The sequence below is a fragment of the Melospiza melodia genome, chromosome 2, assembly GCF_035770615.1.
Source record: "Melospiza melodia melodia isolate bMelMel2 chromosome 2, bMelMel2.pri, whole genome shotgun sequence".
NCBI classification, from domain to species: Eukaryota; Metazoa; Chordata; class Aves; order Passeriformes; family Passerellidae; genus Melospiza; species Melospiza melodia.
Window position 1 is genome coordinate 28,893,812 of NC_086195.1, and position 26,256 is coordinate 28,920,067.

General features: G+C 39.0%; 3 protein-coding genes across 17 annotated transcripts in view; 1 reads left to right on the forward strand and 2 right to left on the reverse strand.

The window, feature by feature from the left end:
• LTN1 (listerin E3 ubiquitin protein ligase 1) overlaps nucleotides 1-1,459 on the reverse strand; it is a 31,981-nt gene extending 30,522 nt beyond the window's left edge. Inside the window, exon 1 of the mRNA XM_063148240.1 lies at nucleotides 1,364-1,459. Within this exon, the coding sequence (XP_063004310.1) occupies nucleotides 1,364-1,405 (42 nt within the window). The 5' untranslated portion in view covers nucleotides 1,406-1,459. The remainder of the gene's footprint in view (nucleotides 1-1,363) is intronic.
• A 268-nt stretch (nucleotides 1,460-1,727) lies between these two features.
• RWDD2B (RWD domain containing 2B) lies at nucleotides 1,728-6,128 on the reverse strand. 3 transcript variants are annotated; one of them, XM_063148256.1, is made up of 5 exons: nucleotides 5,964-6,128; nucleotides 5,204-5,422; nucleotides 5,047-5,114; nucleotides 3,577-3,942; nucleotides 1,728-2,872 (listed from the first exon to the last, which is right to left on the reverse strand). In XM_063148256.1, exons 2-5 carry the CDS (start codon nucleotides 5,408-5,410, stop codon nucleotides 2,626-2,628), a joined length of 888 nt encoding a protein of 295 aa, XP_063004326.1. In that variant the 5' UTR covers nucleotides 5,411-5,422; nucleotides 5,964-6,128; the 3' UTR covers nucleotides 1,728-2,625. The 3 variants fall into 3 exon arrangements, with proteins under 3 accessions (XP_063004326.1, XP_063004325.1, XP_063004328.1); XM_063148255.1 differs by having other exon boundaries at nucleotides 5,544-6,128; XM_063148258.1 differs by lacking the exons at nucleotides 1,728-2,872; nucleotides 5,047-5,114 and having other exon boundaries at nucleotides 3,688-3,942; nucleotides 5,544-6,128.
• A 26-nt stretch (nucleotides 6,129-6,154) lies between these two features.
• Nucleotides 6,155-25,298, forward strand: USP16 (ubiquitin specific peptidase 16). 13 transcript variants are annotated; one of them, XM_063148242.1, is made up of 18 exons: nucleotides 6,155-6,234; nucleotides 8,536-8,634; nucleotides 10,253-10,434; nucleotides 10,872-10,975; nucleotides 13,288-13,391; nucleotides 15,089-15,267; nucleotides 16,257-16,349; nucleotides 17,194-17,324; nucleotides 17,688-17,775; nucleotides 18,275-18,353; nucleotides 19,209-19,300; nucleotides 20,025-20,081; nucleotides 20,903-21,070; nucleotides 21,649-22,318; nucleotides 22,573-22,667; nucleotides 23,847-23,933; nucleotides 24,190-24,343; nucleotides 24,973-25,298. In XM_063148242.1, exons 2-18 carry the CDS (start codon nucleotides 8,574-8,576, stop codon nucleotides 25,095-25,097), a joined length of 2,469 nt encoding a protein of 822 aa, XP_063004312.1. In that variant the 5' UTR covers nucleotides 6,155-6,234; nucleotides 8,536-8,573; the 3' UTR covers nucleotides 25,098-25,298. The 13 variants fall into 13 exon arrangements, with proteins under 13 accessions (XP_063004312.1, XP_063004322.1, XP_063004311.1 ...); XM_063148241.1 differs by having other exon boundaries at nucleotides 6,169-6,306; XM_063148243.1 differs by lacking the exon at nucleotides 23,847-23,933 and having other exon boundaries at nucleotides 6,169-6,306.
• Nucleotides 25,299-26,256: the final 958 nt, after the last annotated feature.

A 26,256-nucleotide genomic window follows, 5' to 3' on the forward strand; every position in this document is an offset into this window, starting at 1 on the left:
GCCTACAAGGAAGCTGGAGAGAAGTCTTCATCAGGAACTGTAGTGATACAACAAGGAGGAATGACTTCAAACTGAAATAAAACAGGTTTAGATTAGATATGAAATTCTTGACTGTAAGGGTGGTGAAGCCCTAGCACAGGTTGCCCAGAAAAGCAGGGGCTGCCCCATCTCTGGAAGTGTTCAAGGCCAGGCTGGACAGGGCTTGAAATAACCTGGTCCAGTGGAAGGTGTCCCTTCCCCTCGCAGGAGGTGGGACTGGATGAGCTTTAAAGTCCCTCCCAACCTAAATCACTCTGTGAGTTTATTTGATGATTCTGTGAATCAAAATTCTCTTTTCAAATAATGCATGAATACTTATGGAAAATTATTGCTTTTATTGTTTTTTTTTCCTAACAGAAAATTTCTTCTGCAAGCAAACAATTTATTAAGAATCTATAAAGAATTTATTAAGAAACTATTTATCCTCCTTCACTATTTCTGGCTTTCCTAGTTCTTATACAGCTTCCTAGTTCTTATACAGGCCAATACAGCTCCCAGGGAATTCTCCTTTATTCTCTGAACAAACAAAAACATACAGACAAAATAAAGGATTCTCCCAGCAACCAAGTGGCCAAAAATGATTTAGAGAAATGTAGCAAAAGCATGCATATGTAACAAATATAATAAATACCATGAGACAGTGTGTGTTTTGGAGCTCAGCACCACTTCTAGTTTACCCCATTTGCCCACTGTATTATTGGCTCAGGTTTGTTTCAACGCTCTTTTCGAAAGACTGCCCCAAAACTAACTGAGGCTAAAATGTCCTCTGGGACACCTTATAAGGCAAATAACTTTTATTTCCTTATGGCAGCAGCAATTTTGTGAGCTTGTGGGGTTTAAATAATCTTTTCTGCATGTGAGCTGTAAAGGATATGCTGCTTTGCGTTCCCTAGTCTTCCCTAAATCCACGGAGGAATTAGGGAACCTGAACACCACACTTCTCCCACAATTCTGAGCGATAGGGCAGATGTCACGTCATCTCCGGCCTTTTGGCAAGAGTGTATTCTAAAACTGCACAGAAAACCACACCGAATGTACCACCGGCCCCTTGCTAAATCTACAGCCGCGGTGATTTTGCTCTCCGTCTCCGTACAAATACCACAGCAGCAGCAGTCACGCTCCCCTAAAGCACGACCCAGGCCAAGAGGCGGCTTCGGGCCCGGTCCCAGCTACCACAACCGGCCCCGAAGATCGCGCTGCCCCGCCAAGGGAGCCGGGCTCCGGCGGCCCGCGGCCCTCCGCCCAGGGCACCCGGAGTTCCGGAATCGCGAGCCCCCGAGCCCTGGGCCCCGCCCCGCCACCCGGCCCCGCGGGCCGCGCTCACCCGCAGGTTGCCCTTGGTTCGCTGCTTGTTCTTGCCCCCCATGGCTGCGGCGGAACCGGGACCGGGGCCGACTGGAGCCACCGCGGGTACCCCAACACTTCCGGGGCGGGGCCGCGCGGCGCGGGAGGGTACCTGCCTCGAGTGGCCTTAAACACAGCAATATCCTTTCAAGAAATAAAAGTTAAATCAATCGATCTTAAACTTCGAGCGTCCCGTGGGGCCTTTACGGAGCCGCAGCGTTCTTGTACACTTACAAGGACTTCGGATTTGGGAAAGTTTCACCCACCCTTGTGGAATGACATCGCTATAAAGTATCCCTACAAGAGGTGTTCCAAGTCCATACCAGAGAGCTGAATGTTAGCGATTTTACTGGATGGGTACAGAAACATTTAATCAATATTTAATAAAAATATTTAATCAAAAGAAACCAATGTCTGCTTTTTCTACAGGGATTTAGATGCAGTATCTGCAAAATTAGCATTCATTGATACAACTTTGTTGAAATCCCACTCAAAAATACATAATGCACTTCACATTACAGGATTGAAAACTTGGTAACTCAGAAGGCTGAGGATCGTTTCAGAGTTTTTGAGCATGCTATAAGGGAACCCGATCCTTGGTACCCCGCTGCTTTTACACAAACCAAATTAACAGGTGTAGTGGAGACACCATGGTATCTATCTTACCTGCACACACACTTTTACTACAGAAAATTCTTAAGCCTTAGAGTAGGAATCCTAGCTTATCTTGGTAGCATGAATAAGACTCCAGTAAACTTGCTCTCTCCATTTGTTCTTTTTTAAAATAAAATAATGATCTCAGGGCTTACTAAACTTTCAGGTTGAATGTAGAAGATTGTTTAGAAAACAAGTTTTCATTAAGGGTATGTAAACAGTAACAATTAATGTAAACATCATCTTCTCACTCCTGAGATACCTACACTGCAATTTTGTCTTATTTGTATATTCACCACATTCATCCATCTACAATTCTGTAACTGTCCAGTAGGTTGTCAAACACATTTTCTTTCATTTTAAATAGGTATGTACCCTAAATCTCTTTTAACACCAGAAAGTGCACAAAGCATTCATACAGTCATTTCCATTATTCAGGACTTCGCTGGATATTTTTTTATACTGAAAACTGAATTCATCACATGAATCATGAACTATTAATTCCCTCTCTGATCAACTGTTGCAGAAAAGCTAAGGAATCTGTTAGGAGGATTAAATTAAAAATGTAGCTGCTGGGGCCTCTGCTGATCAACCCCTTGAATGCCCTTCAACCCCAAAGTACATTTGAAATATGTCAGCACATCCTTTTTCTTCTAAAAAATTATATAGTTGCCCCAAGTCCATATGATTTCCCCGGGCACCATGTGCATCAAAACATTTTTCTTCCAAAGCGGGGAACTTTCGTTGCTTCTGGATCTCAGCATGTCCTCCACCTTCCAAAGAAACATCTTCGCGGTGCCGAATAAGGATTCTCTTCCATGTTAATCTTCTTATCCTGAAAGCAATTGAGGAAATATTAATCTACTTATAAAATAAAGACTGTTTTGGGAAATATTATGGAATAACTACTATCACAAAAGTCAATAAATTCTATTTGTCTATATATATTGACAGAGATAACGGTTCATGAGCTGGTCACAGAAATACTACTCACATGCAAACACTCTCATAAGCAGAAGCTTGGGCCTTTTTTATCTCCTCAGGACTGGAAATCTTTAATGCTATCCCTCACAAAATAATTAATGAGGATGTGGTTTCCATTTCAGGACTCACTTCTGTCTTCCCTGTGCTAAGAATTCTCTGAGACTCTTAGCTGATACAATCAAATTACAATGCTTATTTAGTCTGCACCACCCAGAAAGATAAATGATGGGAGCAAAATTAAACACAAATGTGAAGTGATATAAAAGCACACAAATCTAACACAACTGGGGTACTGCAGTCCATCTCTATCAAAGTGAAACACAGAAGAATATAAAACAGAAATAAATGTGCATCCTGCAGTACCAGTTTCTTTGAGTGTTGCAACCAACACTACAGCGGATATTCAGTTGTACATACATTATTATAAACACAAACACTTTGCAGATCTTCACAGCTTGGCAGTTGGTTGAATTTCCACCTTCTGGCCACATGTACAACATGACAAAATGCAATATTCTAACTACTAATGGCATTTAAGTAAAAAGAAGAACTAACCTTGACCAGAACTCTTCACAACTACTTTGTAAACCTTCTACACAAACAACACCTGGCTTTCCTGGCATGCAAAACCCTGACAGAGAGAGCTCCTTGGCCCAGTCAATAATATTCTTTCTTTTTTGCTTGTTGTAAATGTGATGACTGTAGATCCACAATCGAGTGAATGTGGTGACTTCTGACTTCGTGGCATCTGAGGCTGCCATTGAGAAGGATGAAAGATCTTTGTCAATGTAAGCAGCTGCGTGATCTTTAACCCATTCCCTTGCACTCAGTATGCAGGGCTCGCCACTGAAGTTTTGCATCAAGTATGTTTTCAGATCAGAGTTCAGAAGAATCTGCTGAGAGCGGCTTAATAACGATGACCTAAAAAAGAAATAAATGCATATAAATATATATATGTGTTTACAATTTACCATGTTTGTAAAAGCACAGAATCCTTAGGTTTGGAAAAGACATCCCAGATCAAGCCCAAACTTTGACTGATGATCACCTTGTTAACCAAACCAGTGCACTGAGTGCCACATCCAATCATGTACTGACCACCTCCAGGGAAGCAACACCAGCACCTCCCTGGGCAGCTCCTTCCAAAGACTGACCAACTTTTCCATGAAGAAGTTCTTCCTAATGTCCAACCTGAACCTCCCCTGGCACAGCTTGAGGCCATTTCCTCTTGACCCGTCACTGGTTCCCCAGAAGAGGGCAATCTCCACCTGCCTACAGTCTCCTTTCAGGTAACTCTAGAGAGTGATAAGGTCCCCCAAGTCTCCTGTTCTCCAGCCTAAACCACCCCAGCTCCCTCAGCTGCTTCTAATTAGGACTCATGTTCCAGACCCTTAATAACTTTTGAAAAGTTTTGCTTCAAGTTGCCAAGAAAATCAGGCATAGCTAGATAATATGCACGTGCATATTTAACTCATATTAGCTATGAAAACATCTTAATTATTATTTAATTTGTGTGCTAGCTCTTGAATTCACAAACAGCACTACCAATCTGTAAAATAAAATAAAAAAAAAGGTACTTTAAAAGTAAGTATGGTGGCTGAACTAATTTCCTGGAATACACAAGTCTACTTCTTTAAACAGAAAAAAAAATCAGAAGGGTGGAAGAAACAGCATTGTGACAAGGGAAGAGTAATACCTTTGATTATCTTTTCACCCGTTTAGTAAGTCTTAAGCTTTATTAAAATAGACACATCTTTCTTCTTGAGCATCAGACCTATGAACAGTATCTACATGTAACCCTTCTATACAGGTGATGGCTCCTTCATACTTTCTCCCTTTCCCTCACTAATTTGCTGACCACAACAGAGAAATCCTAAGCTTGTATATTTGTTTTTTCTTCAGCACTGTTGTCAATCTGGCTTAATTCAGCAGTAAACCATCAAAAAAAAAGGACTGCTTTCTCTGATCACAATTGTATTTGTGCAGTACACTCTAACTTATAAATATTTTTATTAGCAGTTGTACCTCACGGTAATTTCTGGGAGAACACTTGGATATTTAAATGGTAAAGCACAGGATATAGAGAATTCCACCTAAAAACAAATGAGGAAATGTTTACTTCACATAAGCCATAAAATCCCACAAAGTAATACAATAATTTTTTTAAAAGGGTTTACAATACCGTAGAGGCATTAGGCACCTCTGTCTTTATGTTCAGTAAAAACTGAACTTTTGAAGATGGCACCTCTGCAGACTCATTTTCAACATAGTATTTCAGTTCAGCTAGAGCCAGTTGGTCTGTGACAGCAAACTCTTCCTCATAAGGAAACATGCTAGACAGTAAATCTAACTCCGAAATTTGTATCTCTGCTGCTTCTTGGTTGGCCATTTTTGTTGTTCCCTGAGCAAAGAAAAATAAAGGAAAGAAAGACGCAGCTTGAATACGGGACAAAGTTCATTAACTACTCATATGAAAATGATGTTAAAGAATCACAGAAGACGCTGAGTTAGAAGGAACTCACAAGGATCATCGAGTCTGACCTCTGGCCCTGCACAGGACAATCATAAGTCACACCCTGTGCGTGAAAAGCATTGTCCAAACAATTTTTGAGCTCGGTCAGGCCGATGCAGTGACCACTTTTCCGGGGGGACTGTTCCAGTTCCCAACCACCCTCTGAGGGAAAAAACTTTTTAAGTATCCAACCCTAAACCTCCCCTGACACAGCTTCATGTCCTGCCCTCGGGTCCTATCACTGGTCGCCAAAAAGTGCCTCCCTCTCCACTTCCCCTCCCGACGAAGCCGTAGACTTAACGGATATTAATAGTTATGAACAAGCCCATCTTAACCGGCTCGTGTCTGCCGGGCAGTCTGGGTAACACACACACACAGCCCACGCAGTTTACACTGCCCTGAGGTGGGACAGGACGCGCTGGTGTCTCACCAAACCAACGCCTTCGACACAGGGCTGCTACTCGGGTGTCTTGAGCGCTGGAGAGCCTCCCCTGCCCCTCCAACACTATCACCGCCCTACCGCACAGCGCGGCCCACAGAGAACAGAGGAGGGGTAAAGTGAGCCGGCGTCGCACCCGCGCATGCGCGTACGCGTCCCGCACCACCCCACACTCCCCTCCCCCCCGTCACGGCCCCACAATGCAGCGCGCCAGATGCACGCATAGTAGCCGGTGACCGACGCCCCTCCACTGGTGATTGAGGTAAGAGGTTGCCGTCTGCCTCGTTTGGTGGAGTCATGCTCCAGCAAGTTGTTCACCCCGCCGCCCCGGCAGGTGAGGGACGGGAATCCCCCGTGGCTGCTGCTGCCGCCGCGCTCCTGCCGCCGCGCTCCTGCCGCCGCGCTCCTGCCGCCGCGCTCCTGCCGCCGCGGCCACTCTCCTCCTAAGTCCGGACTCGCTCCGCCGGCATGCTGCAGCCATCGCTTTTGCCAGAACGCGCGGGGCTCCTGGTTGGCTACAACAGCTGTCGCTCATTGCGCGGGCCAATCGGAAGCAGGCGGGGTCATGGGGGAGGCCCGGCCGCGGGCTGGGCTGGGCCGGGGGAGGGGCTGCGGGCTCGAGGGTTACGACTCACCTGCTGCGCGCCGGGCGGGAAGTGCGGGATGGCGACAGGGTCCGGCCTGTTGCCCGCCGCAACCTGAAGGTTCCCCAAGCGAAAAACCTCTCAGGGCTTTTTTTCCAGGGTGTCAGTCAAAGGCAGGTGCGCGTTTGGTCGTTTACAGACCGTTCGATCTTATTTAAAAAATACATAAAATGCTTCAGTCGTTTAGGCTGTGCATTCATCGTGAGGGCTTTGCCGTGGTACAAAGCCTGTCGGACAAGTCTGCCCAGGCACAGCTTGGGTTAAATTAACAGCCCCACCTGTTGATGCTGGCCTGCATTCCCGGCAGGAGCAAGGACAATTTGGAAAGGATTTTATTAATTAAAATTGTTTATACAAGATCAAGTGTTGTAGCTTTTTGCAGAAAAATATGCTGTAGAGGAAGGTTGTTGGGTGAACAGTTACTTCTTTTTCTGAACAAGGCGAATGCTAAGTTGCAAAAGTTGGCAATTCTGCTCTCGATCAAGTGGCTGCCGAGCAGCCATCAATAATTGGGTCATCTGCCCTAAGAGTATGCTCATGCAAACATGCTCGTGTTTGTAAATGGCTTTTCATACCAAACGTTCTCTGTGAGTATCATGCCTAAGCTCTCCCCAGCTTAATTTTTCTCTGATTCTCTTGGTCTGACTTAATCATTTTGCCTGGGAAAGCTCCAAGCACACAGTTGTGCTCTGGGGCTGGTGTGTTGCCATGTACCAGCATAGAAATTAATTTGAAAAGGTGGACTGATACAGATTTAGTGCTGGTTGTGTTTATGTGAAGGGTGGACAGCAGGGTTAAGCTAGCCTGCAAAGATTGCAGAGATTTGATTTTGAACCCTTTTAGCTTTTTTGTTTTCATTGTACAATGTGAGTTTTAAGTTTACCTGAGATTTTTGGATGAGCTTTTGTCAGGTAAGGTACAGGGACTACAGACTTGTGGAGACCCTGGGGGCATTCCCTGATTTAGGGATACACAAGAAACTTACCTCAAAAAGCTTTAAGACTCCATTGGCTCGTTCCCCTGTTCCTATGTCCCTGAGCCACTCCCTCCCTATTCTCTGATTGGCCCTCATCTTCGTACTGCCCCGAGACCAGGCTCACCCACAGGCCCCTCAGAGACTGATAAGCTTGGACCCTCCATGTGTGTGTGCCTGTGACCTGAACATCTTACTGGGCGGCTAAACAATATATCTGTGGATATTATGCAAAGGCCCTGTTTGCCTCTTTACCTGAGACTTTACTAGCAGCAATGTAGGCTGCCACACAGACTAGAAACTGAACATGGTCTATCACATGTGCAGTAGCCACCTATCTGAAGCCAAGCACTTGGGTTAGGACACTGAAGTGGTAGATCACTCTTGTCGAGAAGGGTCCACAGGTATAGTGGATAACAGACCTGTCTGAATTATTTGCTTGATATGAGGGGAAGGTGATGATAAATCTTCCCCTGCAAAGAAATTGAAAAATCAGAATTCCCATGGTCTGTGTATCTTCAAATGTGTCAGATTTCATCAAAGACACAGGAAATTTGCAGTAAACAAAATAAAAAGGTTGCAAATTTTTCAAGATTGAATTCGGAGAAAACAAATTCTTTTTCATAAAATTCCTGTGGTGTTATTTTAAGTCCTTAAGGTTTATAGGATTTTTTGATAACGAAGCTTCCAGTCTACTTGTTTTGTGCAATGCTTTTGATTTAACATTTTAAATCATTTGGGTTTTGTAATTCACATTGTGATCTTGTCTATACAACAGCTACAATTGTTTCATGTTAAACTGTAATTAATATTTTTTGTTTTGAAAATGTCAAATTAAAACAAGTTTATTCACCTCAAGGGACAGCTTGGCCATAGAAATAACTTGTGTAGCAATGACCAAGGACAACTAAAACTACTTTCTAACATTTCTGTTTTTTCTTTTTAGGTCACTCTTCCTTTTAGGAACAATTACAGACAACAAATATGGGCAAGAAACGCATCAAAGTCAAAACTGCACAGTCTGATGAGTCTCCAGATATACTGAGTATGTTTCCTTGGAGAAGTTTGTGGATGTAATGTTTATTTTAACTCAGAGAAGGCTTGAAAGCTTATTAACATTAGAAGGCCTTCACACTAGCCACTGGCTTTGAAATCACATATACAAAATCTGGATTTTTAATTGAAACTCAAGTCTAGCAAGAAATATTGTTGTTGTGACTTTTCTAAGCATGCTAGAAAATAATAATCCTGTCTTGAAAAGTGAGATTAGTTTCTGTTTTTTTTTTAGGAAACTCAAACACACAGTTCTTTACTGATACAGATTGTGTAAAATTACTCAGAATATAAAGAGTTTGTGGAGTCAGCTGCCAAGCTTAAGTTGCATTTTCCTAGTGAAAAGTTTGTTGCAGAAGATTCTTGCTTTAATAGTAAAAGCTGTGTCTAAAATACTTTTTGTGAAGCAGTTTCCCTTTATTCTAGCAGCTAATTTGATACTGACTCTGGACACTTCAGCTCTCATAGTGTATTTTGGTTAAAACATGTTCTTTCTGTTCTTCTGTTCCAAATAGTTCTTAATCACAGATACTAAATTTTATTCTCCTAGCTCCATTCAGTCTCACCTGTGAATTTTTTTTGGACTTGTTTACCTTGTTTGTTGTAGCCTTTTTTTTAACTTATGTTGTGTAGCATTCTCTTCTACTACCTTATCTGCCAGGTTACAGATTGTATCTTTCTCATCTTTTTTGGGGAATTGATTTGAACCAGATTATTTTAGTTGGGGGAGAGAGCACTTAAGAGTTTGAGGAGACTTGGTGGGATGGCCTGTTTAAGTCCGCTGTGCTTTGGTTTCCTGATTGTCCTGGTCTTCTTGTGTTAGCTTCTGCCTCTAATGGATGCCTTTTTTATCTACTTTTGTCTGGTTAGCTTCTGTCTCTAATGGATGCCTTTTTTTATCTACTTTTGTCTGGTTTGGTTGTTGGGGACTTGTTTCCTGGAGTCAGGGTTAGTGTCTACTGTAACTGTCCCTTTTTTTTCTCCTGCAAAAGAGACCAGTTATGTTCTAGCTGCTGCTGGCATCTCAGTTTTTTGCCTATGAATAGGTTACCTTATGATGACAAAGACCTGTAAAGCTACAAATGAAACTAAGACTAATCATGGTGAATAATTCCACTGTAACAGTAGTTGCCGATATACAAAATTTTTTTTGTTTCTTTTTTAAATGACAGTTTTGTAGATGAAGCTTACATTTTTCAGAAAGGCTAAAAGAATGCTGAATATCTATGTTTGTCCCTTGTTGGCTAGCATTTGCACTTTGATAAAATCCTGTAATCTTTGACAGAAACAAAACTGGAGGTACAAAAATTTGCACCAATTTCAGCTTATGCCAATAGAAGTTTGCCATCTTGAGGCTGTAATCTTGCCTCAACAAAGATAGTTTATGAACTGTCACACTCTGAGCAATAAAAACAGCTCAAAGTTTAGGATGTACCAACAGTATTCCCATATTGTCAATCGTGGTAACAAAAGGTTTCTTTCTGATACTCTGATAAATTGTTCGTGTTTCATTGGCTCTAGAAAGACTATCCTAGCTTCTGTATTACTGCCAGTGTATTCAAAGGATTTTTTATGCTACCTACATCCTTCTTGTGCTTTTTAATTTTTAGAACCTGTGTGCAAGCATATTCGTAAAGGACTGGACCAAGGCCTTGTGAGAAAGGCAGTGCAGAATGTAGAATGGCATATTTGTCAGGACTGCAAGGCAGACAGTAAGACACAAGAGAAGGCTGAGGAGGAGGAGACTGATGAAGGCACTTCGATATGGTTATGCCTAAAATGCGGCCATAGGGTATCTCTTTTGTTGTTAATTTGTCTTAATACCTTGCAGTGTCTCATAATGCAGTGGAAAGTCTGAATTATTTTTCAGAGAAAATAAAAATACTCCTAATCTGTGCGGTTTTTTTGCAAGATCTTAATGCTCATGTTAGTTCATGAAACTTAGAACTCTGCATGCTGAAGAGGTTTTGGTTCTGTTTCATTCTTTCAGGTGTTTAGACTGGAATTTATTCATTAAATGTTCAGTCCCATAACAGCTTTATTCTGCACCCAGTAATTTATCCATCTGCAAAAATAAATATTTTGAAATAGATATCCCTCTGTTGATCCCAATTAGTTGAACATAATTGAACAGTTTTGATTGTAATACTTTGGTTTTACTCTGAATTTATGTATGTTTCATTGGCAGTCAAATGGATTTTGTGACACTTGTGGTTATCAATATTGTAGGGCTGTGACAGAAATTCTCCTGACCAGCATGCTTTAAAGCATTATGAAACACCAAGATCAGATCCCCACTGTTTGGTTCTCAATTTGGACAACTGGAGTGTGTGGTGAGTTTGTCAGGCAGCACAAGACAGAGCTGGAAGGCAACAGAGGCTGGAATATAATTTGTCCTTTCTTTGTGAATTCTGAGATTTCTCTCTAGGCATATATTAAAGGCTTTCCAAACATGTAATTTCTAGCAGTCTTTGCTGAGATTTGCAGAATAAATGTTATTTTAATGTAAAATTTACGATTTGGAAATCTTCATAATTAAGGTTGAACTTGGCCAACTAATAAATGTCTTTGACTTAATATTTCACTGTTTTTACTTGGTCAGAATACTGACACATGGACACAAGTGTTGATCAGTAGATCTAAATCTTAAGTTTTGACCTTGGGAAGAAAGTTCTTTCTGATGTGCACTTAGTGACAACATTACTTTTATCTCCTCTGAAAATATGATTTTTTAATACTACATATAGACAGGAAGCATAGCTAGAATTACGAGATGCTACTGGATCAAGCAATACAAAATCCACGTCCCTGGTAGTTTTTGCTTCTCTCAAAAGTAATTATGCACTTGTATATATGAGGGGAACCCCAGTTTTCTAAACTGTGCTATATAGAAATACTGTACTTGACATAAAGAGTTCTTGTTTTGCTTAGTAATGTGGTTCTGCACCTTAGTATCTGTCATTTTGTTCATTTTATATAACATTATCTATTTACTTGTTCATACTTAGTACTTACATGTAATGATCACTACTTTTAATGAATTCTAGAATGGAAATGGACATTGTCAGTAACATTATAACTAATGAGCTAGTGAGCTTGTCTTTGTGAATTTAAATTAGTGTTAAAATTGTGGGTTTGAAGTGCCCTATTTTCCCTGGTTTTTAATCAAAATAGTTGCAAGTAAGAGGAAGTTGTGGAAGTAAGATGTTTTGGCTTCCTTCTAGAATTTCTTGGTTGTACAAATTTGCCCAAGAAATTATTCAAAGATTGATATATTGGCTATAAATTAGTTGTAGATCACACCCACTGTCAAGAACTGTATTTCAGAGTGGGCCTAGTACAGAAATTCTGATCAAAATTTTGACCAAAATTCTAATTCTAATAAAAATTCTTTTATTAATTATATGAATGTGTGACCAAACCTGTCTGTGGTGTGCATACACATGTGGTTCAAATTGGATGTAAGTAATAACTGTAAAGAGTTTAAAGACATGTGGAGAAAAAGGGAGAGTTCTAAGTATTCACTAAGTTCTGTGCTTTTGGGTTTACAACTGCTGTTGTACTTATTTTCAGTGCTGGTCAAACAGCCATCACTAACAAAACCTTTTCCACTACCTTGATTCTTTCAAGATTGTCTACAACTTTTTTTGACAGGTAGAAGGTAATGGTGTTAAAACACACCATGGAAGTAACTGTCCTTTGTCATTCCAGGAGTGAGAATGTCTATTTTTGTTATTAATCAGATAGACAATAGACAAGCAATCAGGGATACAAAAGCTGAATCAATTTTTTAAATTAAATATGAGAAAATGTGATGACTAAAGCTAATGCCAGGGTGGCTGGAGATTTGGGGAAACACTTCGCTGCAGACTTCTGCTTTTAATATCAGAAAATTAAGTCTGACTTATGGTAATCTGAAATCTGCCTAAGAACTGTAACTGGTGTTTTCCAAAATGCAGAAGTATCAGTACTTCTTTAAAGAGTTGATTGGGTGGAACTACAAAATTGGTACATGTAAAACTCCTTCAGATATTTGTGTCCTGTCATGGTTTTAGCCTTCTTGAGCCTTTATGACTGCAACTTCTCCTACAATTTTTTCTAAAGCACATTACTGGCATAACCTGAGCTTCTTTGCTTGTAAAGAGACAAATGGGGTTTGTATCAGCAGTAGAAGAGCAAATACAAGTCTGCAGGTTTAAGGGTGGACACTTGAGTTACTTCTTATCTGACTTAAATACAATTAAATATTTGCTTGGCTAGAATATTCAAAATATTTTTCCATACCATAATATTCATAAGTCATTTCCTTTAAGGCTTGATATCTTAGATTCTTGATTTTGGCAAAGTTATCCAAGCTTTTCTTTTTCTTACTGCAGGGTTTCTAAGCACATCTTTTAAAAGTCTAATTTATACTTGTAAATTGCAACTGCCAGTCACCAAAATAATTTACTAAAGATAATTTTAAGTGTTTATTTTTGTGACAAGTAGATTGAATTCTTCTCTAAGACTTATAACTCTTACACTAAACCTTGTAATTTTATAACTTTGTGTAATGAATTGCATCAAAAAAGTAAATAGCTTGGGATTTTTAAATAATAGAAAAAAAATAGGATTAATTGTCCTCTTTTGGCGGTGGCGGAGACAGGTGCTACCCATGTGATAATGAAGTTCCATATAAAACTTCAACCCTTTTGGGCCAGACTGTGGATTTTGTTAGAAAACAAGTTGGTATTGACTCATCACATGCAGGTAAGTAATTATAGTATAGGTACAGTAAATCAGGTCTCCTAAGTTTTGGAGACAGTGTTATAAATCCAGAATTTACACTTTTTATGGTAAAGGGAAAAACTAATTTCTCCCCTTTTTAAATATTCTTTGTCACAATTCTGATAGCATAAGTAATGTCCTAGCCCATAGGCTTAATTAGATCAGGATTTTGCTCAGCATCCCCTAAACATTTACAGACAAAACATACAAGAACAGGCAGATAAAAGGCCAGTTTTACTGTGACTTTTTCTAAAATGCGATGTTCACTTTTTCTGCAAATAGGCATTTGACTTTCAGTACTTAGGGTGCTGTGTTTATTCATCAGTGTTGCTCAGTCTGTCTTGAGGCCTAAAGAAAAATTAACCTTGTTTAAGCATAATTTGATTTGATTTTTCTAAAGTCTTTTTGTGGGTATTTTTTAATGTATTAGGAATGACTAAGTCTCCAGCTGTTGCAGCACACATCCTAATGGAAGCAGTAGTATACAGATGTTTTATCACTGGATCTGTATGTTTAGTTTAGGCAGCTGCAGTGCTTTTAGAACTCTATAGTATTGTGTTCAGCCTGCAATCTATCTGTAAAATATGATTGTTTAAAAGAAAGCAAACCCAGCAAAAACTCCCTAGTTTCCATAGTGGCAAAACTAGTTTTGTACAAGGCATTCCCACTAGAAAAATTGGATTAATTTGCATATGAAAATAAGTGCTATAACAAATGACTGTAAGAAATTCCAACACTTGGGTGAAATCACAGGCCTTGTGGGAAATGGAATACAAACATCCAGCAACATGGCTGTCTCTGAATTCAATTTTTTTAAGAAAGCAGCTGAGGTTTTCCCATAGGGAGCAGAGTTTTTTGAGTGGTCAGTCTTTCGCAGAGACACAATTGAACTTCATATGAGTTGACAAAATCTTCTTCTTGGGTTTGAACTGGAAAACCAATGAATACTGGCGTCCAGTTGTTGCCTGCTTCATGTATTCTGTGTTGTTGTTCATCTATCTGTTTCTTGTTCTAAGATTGTATTGTCTGTTTTTCTTGTTTTTTTCTGAACTTGTTTTACTTGATTTTACAGATAGTATTAGCTCTCAGCCCTATTTATCAGAAACCTAATAACAGCTGATGGCCAAACAGGTAGAACCAGTGTGGATGTTATTTTGAAAACAGCCTGGAACTCCCTTACAGCTTTATTAAACAGGCTGTTGAAGTTTTCAGCAATACACCAAAATAATTTGGGGGAAAATATTTTTAACTTGTCTTGAAGACTATAAACCTTTCAGTATCATCTGATTAGGTACATGAAATGAATATGAGAATGCCTCAACAGTGGGAACCATTTGGATGTTGTGGGAGAAAGCCCTCACATAGGTGATTTTTGACAGGAACATTCTGAGGAATTTCAGAGTATGTTGGCATAAATTGCTTGTATGCCAAGAGATGTTTAATTTGCTTGCTGATTCGAAATGGATTTCAGGGGGCTCACAATTTGTTGTTTTGTTCGTTTTTTAACTTCTATTTCCTAGATAATTTAAGAACCAAAACCAGTTTTGTATTTAAAAATGAAAGAATTAAATATCATGTGTATGAGCTCTAAACATCATAGATTGCTGCCTGCTGTAATAATCTTTCCTAGTCTATACCCTATAACTGTGTTAACATGTGATATGTTTTTATTATTTCAGTCGAAAAACAAGAGAACAAAGAAGTTGAAAATAAAAAAGTAGAAAAAGACAGCAAAAATAAACAAGGAAAAGAAGTTTCACTTAAAGAAGAAAATTCTCCTTCAACTGCTAATGGAGAAGTCACTGTGAAAGGACTTAGTAACTTGGGGAATACATGTTTCTTTAATGCAGTGATGCAGGTACAGGACTTGCTGTTGTTTTTAGAAAAACTTTAAATGGAAAAAAAGCCACAAACAAAACAAAAACCAACAGCCCTGCCTCCAGCATTTTACAGTGACACAATTAGAATGGGATATTTTATCTGCCAGGAATGATGGCTTCTTTCTAAAAATAGTGTGTTGGCCCAGAGAAATACGAAGAAATGGAGCCACAGGTTCAGACTTGCTCTAAGGGTAAATACAATAAGCTGTGTTGTCCTTGAGGGAAACAGCATTTTTCACTGAAATAAAATAAGCTTGCCAACTTCTAGTTATTTTTTTAAATATTATAAATATTAAATATTTCACCCTTGTGACCTCTTAGACTATAAGAGATTAGTACTCAAAAAACCATGGGTGTTTATTGTAATAAAACTGTCTCTCTCAGCAAAAGGAAATCAAAAGTAATATTGGATTAAAAAAACAGGATGAGCAAGTTGCAGGCATTACCATTTTGTGTGAATTGTTCAGCTCAGAAATGTAAAATAAACTTGTTCTTTTCATGTGTATTGAAACTGACATTATCTTGTCCTCTTTGGCTTTTGATACTGAAGCTTTACTCAAACAAAATTCCCACTGTACTTGCAGATTTTAGTAAACTGCTTTTGATTCACTTTTAAACACTTTAAACCAAGTAAATACATACATTGCATTTTATCCTTTGAATTTTTAGAAATAGACACTAGTAAATACACTTGTCAAAAGATCAGTCTATAAGGAAAATACATTTAGGGTTTCTGCAATATGAACTAATGCTTATGGAGGGCACTGGAGGTTCTATTAGCTATACAGAATGTACCTTTAAATCTTCAACACAGATGGGGATTCTAGAGTGATAATTAACCACTTTAGTTCCCTGTTTGGGAAAATGCTGCTAAACTGATTGCTACAAATTCCATGACTAATGAAGTTCAACTGCCCTTCCCATTGTCCCTATTTTCCAATTTCTTTCTGTCTTCTGTGTTCTACAGAATTTATCACAAACTCCAGTCCTGAGGGAGCTGCTTAAAGAAGCTAAAATACCTGGCACAACGATTAAAATTGAGTCACCTGAGCTATGCATGGTAATATGCTTTGACCTCCGTAGTGTTTGTCCTCACCTTCCAGTATGTTAAGGAAATCAGCAATACTGATCTGTCAGTTTTAAAGCTGTTCCTATTGCCAGCTTCCTACTCACAGCCAGTAAATGCCAACTCCATCCCCAGCAGACTGCCCTTGGCTAGCTAGCCCACTGTTTTATAATACCCATCCTCATTGGATGGGCAAGGCTGTTTCCACCCTTTGATAATTAGCACAAGCCGTGATTCATCAGGGGCAGGGTTGCTTACAGTCCCTTCTCCTACATGGTCCAGCTAAATACTAACAAGATCAGGGTGTAAAATCAGCAGGAGCTTCACCACTGCTTTCTATAAAACTGCTTCTGAAGTCAGTGGAGGTATTTTGTTCAGAGTGTAAGAGCAGTGATTCAATACTCTGTCGAAGGAGTGCTTATATTATGATGATGTTATTTAAAGGATGAAAATGTGTAACTCTTGCTATAGTGCCACTTGTCTAAATGCAGAATAGGAAATTAGAGGATGTCTGTAGCACTAACTTAAATAGCACACCTGTCATTATAGTTAGAGATTTGGATAACAGAAAATGCACAACCTTTTTTAAGAAATTAGGTTTTTTCCTAGTAAAGGTAAGAAATCCAGACTTTGAACTAAGCAATAAATAAATGGGTTGTGATATCGTTTCATGATAAACCACACATAGTTTTTGTCAGGTTAACTGATTACCATTTTGGAATTTTGGGTATTCTATTTGACAATAACATTTTTAATGAACTGAAAAGGAAAAACTTAATTCAAAACAATCTGCCACTGAATTAAGGCAAAACAGCTCTGTTGCTTTTCTTTCAAACAGGAACCTCAGCTAATAAAACTAGATCAGCCGGGTCCTTTAACACTAGCCATGCATCAGTTTGTGACAGAAATGCAAGAGACAAAAAAAAGGGTAGTGACTCCTAAGGAACTTTTTGCTCAGGTTTGTAAAAAGTAAGTATATGTACAATTGCACGTCATAGTGGGTATGAAAAAATTTGTTGTTTAAGACTGTCAGTTTTTCCTCTTTTTTTTATCTCTAGCTCAGAACACAGCATACAGAATTTATAGAATAATTTTTAATTATTGAAAGAAATCTTAATTTTTGAAAGAGCAAAATAAAAATGAATAGCTGTAAAATGAAAGCTACTCAGTGACATACTGTGTAGCTGGCATCATATTTTTAGAAAATACTGTATGTAGACACTTGTTGCTTTTATATACTTACATTCTGGAGATTTTGTCCATGTATGTTTGCTGTGAATAATTTTTGCTTTATCTCTGAGTTCAGTTATACTTTAAAATTGCATTTAACAGAGCAGTACGATTCAAAGGTTATCAGCAGCAAGACAGTCATGAACTGCTTCGTTACTTACTTGATGGAATGAGAGCAGAAGAAATCCAGGTGAGTGCTAAAGTCATAGTTGTGCATTCCTTTCTCTTCGTACTCTGACCCAGACTCTTTATTCTGCTGAAGGGAGAAAGAACATGCTTCCTGAGATATGTCAGCTTCTGAAGTGTGTTTGTGCTGTCCATAGCACTCACCTGAACCATATTAACAATGAGAACCCACAGAAAAAGTGGGTTTGGAGTATGTGTAGGCACCCTAAAGAATATCCTTATATTTTAATTTCTGAAACACACTTGCAGAAATTCCTGGATTTTATGTCAGTTTTAATTTGCAGCTTCTCCGTTGATTTCTTTTCTTTTTCTTTTTTTTTTTTTTTTTTTTTTGATACCCACAGGAACTATTGTGTGGTTCTACAGGTATTTGTGTTGTTTGTATTGATTCTCTTAGTTGATGAAGATTATACTTTTTCCTCCATCTGAAACACATAAAATGAAGTAGCTAACTGAATTATTTTAGGAAATTTTACAGAGTATATTTGTTTTGAAAATTTCAGCAAATAAACATTGGAATTCTAAAGGCACTGAGTGACTCTAGCAAACAAAATGAAGAAGAACTTAAAAAGAAAATTAAAGGTAAATTATCACAGCATCAGTAACTTGTAAAATCTCCTTTGTTGAAGTATATAAAGTAACATTAATAGTATCAACTAAAAGATACATGTTTATTTGTACAGCTTTATGACCTCTTGAGTATGCATGTATCTAGAATAAAAGGCTCAATAATTTTAGTCTATATTTAAATGTCTTGCTGAACTTTGTTGGCATTTTCTTCTTAACAGGATAAGAGAGAGTTGATTCTGAAGACATCATACATTAAAATATGTTTGGGCAATGATTAATAATTCAGACATAAGAAATTAAAATACTAGTATGTGAATATAATTTATGCAGCGGCTAATAGTCCATTGTTACCTAACAGTAGTATAGAAAAATTCCAAACAGTGAACAGAATTTTTTAACTTTTCAACATGACCTGGGAGATGATCTGACAATTTAAATTCAGACTGTGTTACTCTGAAATTACAACTTGAGGAAAATGGTTTTGTTTGTCTGACAAAAGTTGATGCTCATTTTTTAAGTTCAGATAGTTGTTTCAGTCTTCAGAGAAAACAGGAATTCTTACTGAAATGCAGTACTTCTGAGAAAATAGGGAAATGCATTTGAGCAGAGAAGGTGGTAGAGGTATGGTTTAACCAAGCTGTGTTCTGGGAATGTATTTTCATCCCCATTCTTTTGATCCACAAAAGATTCTTAATTTAAGAATCTTGCTGTATTTGCTATCCCGAGGAAACCAGAGCAGGCCAGCATGTTCCGTCGCTCATCTTGTATGTTATAGTCTCCTTTTTTATTAGGTATGTTGTAATGAGATTGGTTGCCAGTATATTGTGTAATATTTTTAACTTTACTGTATACTTTTTGAATTCTCAGAATATGAAAAGAAAAAGGGAATACAAAGTTTTGTAGATCGAATCTTTGGTGGAGAATTAACCAGCACAATTATGTGTGAGGAATGCAGAACTGTGAGTAAACTGCCTGCTCTGAATAACGTAGAGTGTCACGTCCTGTAATCTGCAGGATAACCCCAAAGTGACTGTCTATAGAAATAAGACTTGACTAGCTGCATGCTTTTCAAAAAAGAAGGATGATTTGGCTGGAATCTTTCTTCCACTCTGTTTTAAAGTTAATCTTGCAGTACCTTTCAAAAGCCTTCCAGAAAAAGAGGTCCGAAACAGCAAGCTTAATTGCCAGAATTCTCTCCTAGATTCCCAGTGAACACTTTCCAGTGGTACAGATCATAGAGCAAATTTATTTTTATGGTGTGCTTTCCTTTTTCATTCAGGGGATTACATTTTCCCCTTTACCACAATGAAAAATGGTAGTGGGAGTGCCAGGAGGACAGTCAAGAAGATGCTATTGGGATAATATATCCTGAGAATGAAGTAATTGAGTGTATTAGCAAATGGACTAGTTGAATAATATGATGGATTACAGCTATGAGTCTCTTAGGACCTAAGGTGCAATCTCACTAGATAACTGAAATTCATAAAAGTATTTCCTGCTCATTTCTGTGGTAATGTGACTGCTGGATTTTTGGTCATTGGAAGCTATTTTTGGAGGTAAATGAGCCATGTTTTACAGTTGAGTGCACAAGCAGGCAAATACACACATGCAAATGCACCTATTGACAGCAAGCCAGCTGTTTCCAAACAAAATTAAATTGGACTCTTGATTATTCATTTAAAGGTGTCCTTGGTCCATGAGTCTTTCCTTGATTTGTCACTTCCCGTACTAGATGTTCAGGTAAGAAACAGTCATAGGTACTCTTCAGCTTTTATTTTTTTTTATTCATAGGGAAACACTTATTATACAGTCATTAGGAAAAGTATTTAAGCTTCTTTCTAGAAGTCTCTTTTGCAAGTCAAAATTGCACAGAAAGATAGAGAATAAGATTTTTAATGAGAGTCATTCCTGTGAGTTGTGGCTTATGAATTGTCTCAGCAAAATCTGAGTTCTTTGTGGGTTTGTTTTCACATTTTTCATCCATTTTCCTGCACCAAGTCCAAGAACATCTCTCCTAATATTCAGATTATGGAATAAAGATAATGAATGTTGATGATAGGATAATATGTGAATACTTATTGGATTAATCTTCAGACACTCAAAGTACTTGATTTGCTTTATGTTTTGTATTGATAATCTTTATGTGTAATAATTCAGATTTTTTTGTGTAGCACTCATAATGTTTACTCATAAACATTGAAATGGAACCCCCAGAGCCAAAGGGGTCATGACTTTGGCATCAAACAAGTTTCCTTTTAGCGGAAACAAATTCTGTGGCAGACAGTTAAACAGAAAATGTCTCTGCTTGTGTAAAACATTACTCTTCGGTGTATTTAATGAGATCTGTTAGAGGCAAAGGTTTAGATTTTGGCCCTCAATAGCCTTACTTTTCATACTGTTTCATTCTGTTTCATATGGACTCTCTGAAGTGAGACACTCCTTCCATTAACATCAGGGTGTGAGTTAGTTGTATGTTACATGATTAAAATGTTACCTTAAGTTGAAAACTCAGACAACATCTCTGTTTCTGTGGTTCTTCTGTGGCTTTTTGGGTTTTGTAGAAAGGGAAAATTACAAAGACAGACAACGTTAAAAAAAACAAAGAAAAGGAATCTGAAGATGAAGAGGATAAAATCAATGACCATTACCTTAAGCAGAAATATGAGCCCCTTGGTACAAGTAAGCACCTTCAGAAAAAAATGAAGAAACAGGCCAAAAAAAAAGCCAAGGTCGGTTTGGATAGGTATTTCACTTTGTGCTTGCTGTTTCTGTTCAAGAAATTCTTTTTTCTTTCCTTAGTTTACATGAAGTAAGATATAGCGTAGAACTTCTCCTCTTTTCAAAAATACATAACTGAAAAGACCAATTATACCCATGTCTTTGGTGTTAAGATGTTCTGTTGAGTGTTGCTGGGTAGGAATAATATAATAATATCCAGTAGAATTTGTTGCGTGTCTGAAGATGCCTAATTTGTATCATACTGTTTTTCAGTCATTGATTGTAAGAATCTTCACAAAACTTTAGAATACAGACACAAGAAAGATCAGGAAGATAGCAAGGGCATTATTATCTTTTGATGATACTATATAACAGGGAGCAGTAGGAACTATGTCTGAGTGAGGATAAATACAGTATTGGAACTGATTACCTCTGATCATTAAATCATAGATTATTCTTCCCCCTCCTGCCTTGTGTGCGCATCTATGGCATGCAACAAAGATTATAAAGAAGTGGTAAGAAATGCTAAATATAAATTTTACTTATTTTGTTGTTTGTACTCTTGTTTATTATGTATTCAAATAAGCAGAGCCAACGCCGGCAGGAAAAACTTCAAGGAAAGGTGCTTCACTTGACATATCTCTGCACAACTGAACAGCCAGAGATAGATGTCAAGTACAACCAAGAATCAGATACTGAAATGAGCTCCAAAACTCTTGATAAGAAGCAAGAAAAGGAATCGTCACATGATTGCAAAGATTACTGCTTAACTCAGAAAGACTTGAGTATACAGGGAAATAGTAGAGAACTTCAGAGCAGGCATGAAAATGGAGGAAAGCCAGAACAACAGTGGGAAGAAAACGAGTCGCTTGTGGATCTCTCTATGGAAGGCTTAGATTCTCCTGTGAAGTTTGTCAATGGCCTTGACAACCTGTCTTTGGAAGAGGAGGATGATGACAATGAAAATGAGGAAGAGCTTACTATGGACTTTTCAAAACTCCACTTGAGTGCCAGTGACACAAGGGACACAAATACCTTGGATGGCCTTCAGCCTGTCCCTAACAAGACGTGCGAAGTATCTACAGATGACCCCGAAATGGCATTTTGTACTCTGGCAAACAGGGAAGAGCTAAACCCTGAGGAAGATTCAGTCCATCATTGTTTGTATCAGTTTACCCGTAATGAAACACTTACCGAGACCAATAAACTACTGTGTGATGTGTGTACACAAAGGCATTTTGGACCAAAGAACAACATAAGTATGACAGACTTTTTAAAAGAAAACTTTAAACATATCCCTGTATGCTTCTTGAGTGGGTAAAGAGTGGGGGGATTATCCCTTGTGTAACTTTGTCTACTTTCATTCATTGTATTAAAGGAGAATGCTCAGCTTCTCAGGTCTTGCAATAGATGACATTGTAACACTTTAAAGAGTAAAAATAAATTCCTGCTGTGACCTTTGTTTTGATATAAATCACTTGTTTTAATCTTTGGTGATTTTTCTTTTCTGCAGGTGAAAAGAAGTGTGTTTATACTAATGCCAAAAAACAGATGCTCATCTCTTTAGCTCCTCTAATTTTAACCCTTCACTTAAAGAGGTTTCAGCAGGTAAGTAGCAGGCTGATACATGTATATAGCCTCAAGTTAATATGTATATACATGTACATATGTGTGTAGTATTAGCTTAACTTGAAATATGCTAACATTACTTTTATTTTCTATAAAACTAGTTTGGGTTTTTTCCCAAAGTTTGGAAGGCATTCATATGCAGCATTGTGTTTTGTGGTCGTTGAGGCACTAACATGTGTTTCCCTGAAAGAATATTCCCTTAATTAACTGGAAAATACTGTTTTGTAAATGTATTCACAACATATTCCCTCGTTATTCTTACTGCTTACTGTATTAACCAGAATCCGAGCATTAATGGTTTCCTACAATTACAGCTGCTCATGGGCTCATATATTTCAGTAGGTATAGTTAAATAGGATCCCTTACTAGTAACAAATAAATAACAAGTTGGCAGAAGTGGAAAAGAGAGGATTCTGAGCCTTGCGGAGCAGAAGGAAGGATGAAAGGAAAGAAAAGTAACTTAAGTTTTATTTACAGACACTGAAGTCACTTTCCTGTTTATTCCCAAGTTGCAGAAAAATTTTTGACTCAGGGCTTTAGCTTTTCAAGAGAGGAGGAAGAAAGGAAAGGGAGACAGTACCTCTAAATTTAAACCTGTTTGGTGTTTTTGGTCAATATACTTGAAAAATAAGGGAGGCATCTTTAATTAGATGAAAACCAATTTCATATAGAAAATGGAAATGTGTAGCCTGATCCACGAGACTGTACTATGAAGAAAATAACATTTATCATCATCTCCTTTTGTTTTTCCAGTTTGATACTGGACGATTGTTTGATTAAGGTGGGAGCAGTTTGCATCAGTTCGGGTGTTCTAAGATCAGATCCTCAGGCATGTGACAGTATCTGAGAAGCCAGAGTTGTCCTCATAGTTACTGAAGTGCATTAGAGCTGATTATTTTTCCACTTCTGCTACTATTACATTAATGTATGAGTGAGCTGAAGAGCCATCTTGTGCTCCAGTGCAGCATGTGGGGCCAAGGAAATAATGCTGGAATACTGGACATCAGAGGAAAAAGACCTGCTTTTTCTCAGTTTTGTGTAATGTAAAACTAATTTGTATTGTTGAAACGTTAACCTGAAACATTTAGTAACTAAGTGTGGTTTTAGTATGCTCCATTTTAACATGATGGGGTTTTCCCTCTACTTTGGTCGTTTAAGGCTGGATTTAATCTGCAGAAGGTTAACAGGCATATCAAGTTCCCAGAAGTGATAGACTTGGCTCCTTTCTGTACAGCTAAATGTAAAGTAAGTGGGAAAACAATCAGATTCTCCTTTCCCATGTTCTAATGTGCTTTCACAACAAAGCTGCATAGCAAAATCTTTGTACAATGCTTGTCAAGCCTGTTACTTTGTGTGATAACTTGTACTTCACTGCTCATAACTGTAGTGCTTGCATGAATCTCTAATGATCAGTTTCCATTTCATCAGCAAAAAAATCAAAGAGTTTGCATTCTTCAAAACCCAGCACTTGGCTGACATAGCTAAACTTGTGGTTTTCTAGAATGTGGCTGAAGGGAATACAAAGGTCTTGTACTCTCTCTATGGAGTTGTCGAACACAGCGGAACAATGAGGTCTGGGCACTACACTGCCTATGTTAAAATGAGAGCTATGAACAGCCACCTCTCTGATCTTGTTCTTAGAGGACAGTCTCAAGGTAAATAATTAGAAATATTTTACAAATTATTTCTTACAGAATCACAAAATGGTTTGGGTTGGAAGGGGTCTTAAAGATCATGTAGTTCCAGCCTCCTGCCATGGCTTTTAAGTTCTGTGAGAAAGGCAATGAAGCTAGTGAAATGGTATAACGAGTGGGTGAGGGAACTGGGAGGGCTCAGCCTGGAGAAAAGGAGGCTCAGGGGAGATCTTATCACACTCCAGAACTGCCTGAAAGGAGGGTGTAGCAAGGTGGACGTCCAGCTCTGGTCCCAGGCAACCAGTGACAGGATGTGAGGAAATGGCCTTGAGCTGTGCCAGAGGAGGTTCAGGTTGGACATTAGGAAGAAAAGAGGACAAAATAGTGGTTAAGCATTGGAAGGGGCTGCCCAAGGATGTGGCGACATCCCCATCCCTGGAGGTGTTCAGCGGACAACCAGATGTAGCACTCAGTGCTCTGATCTGGTTAACAAGGCAATGATCAGTCACAGGTTGGATTCCGTCTTGGAGGTCTTTTCCACCTCAATGATTCTATGATTATACTCTATGATTCTTACTGAAGAACGGTAATAGAACTGATTGCTTCAATTCTTTGTAGTAACTTTTACTCCTAAATTTTTCCTTTCACAGCTTCAGAAACTGAGCTAGTCAAGGGTCAGTGGTTCCACATCAGCGATACCCATGTACAACCTGTCTCTGTGTCCAAAGTGCTGAGCTCCCAAGCCTATCTTCTGTTCTATGAGAGGCTGCTGTAAATCATCAGAAGAGCCTTCTTGTATGTGCAGCCACCTTGTTTGGAGGTCTGAGAAAGCAGACTTGCAAATCATGTTGTTAATATGTTGGAGCTTCTGTATAGCAGGAATTCACTTTATGCGTTTTAGGCACACTGACAAGCAGTTAACTTACACTTTTTCCAGTGTTTTACTACTTTTCAATAAAAGATTTTTTCAAAGTTACAGCTTTGGGTTTTTGTTGAATAATTTGGTTTTGTTTAGTTTACAGACTGCCAAGGGACTCTTATGCCAACACTGCCTTTTTGTTGTAGGACTTTTTCTTTGAGAGCAGCTGCTGGACATTTTGAAGCGGTTTGGGATCTTCAGGAGTTAGAGTGCAAGATGGTACATAGATCTTGATGGAAAGTGCACATCTCCAGGGAGCTGGATGCGGTTCAGTGGGTGCGAGTTCCATGCTGAGCAGCTGATGGCCCAGAAAACATTCTAAAATGAAGAGACCGTGCTGCAATTGCCTTTTATTTTGAAGCTTATAAACTGTACATCCAACAATGAAATGATTCCTCTTCCTTCTCTGCTATATGCAGTATCACATTCTGTCAGTGCCCAAGAGCCAGGATCCCCAGTGGAGCTCCTGCCCCCACCCTGCTCCCACACAAACAGGGCTGGGCTAGAAAAGCACTTGTCTTTTTTCTGGGCACTGTCAATGCTCATCAAAATAACCACACCATGGTGCTGTCGACTCACAAAACAAGGACACACACCGAGCCCAGCTCGAAACCACCCCCAGGATACAGCCAAGTCAGCAACGTCCCTGCTCTCAAATCAACTTTGTCCGGACTAAAAGATTTAGCCAATCTTCCCCTTGCAACACAGGAACCCCTGGGCAGGTGCCCAGGTGGGGTGACAACCTTCCCAAGAGGAATCCCCTCCTGGTCCAGACAACCAGCTCCCCCAGACCACCTTAAACTCAGGCCCGGATGGAATAAATGCACGCTTGACCAGAAAATGAAGGAGGGCTCTTGACTCGAGGACTCCAACTGGGCTTTATTACAGGAACAGCAGAGGCTCTAGTGAAGGTAGGGTCCAGGTGAGGTGGAGAGTATGACTGGCTGGAAGGCTCACAACCACAACTGAAGGGTCTCTGGACCCTTCAAGGGTCTCAAGAAGCCAGAGAGAGGGT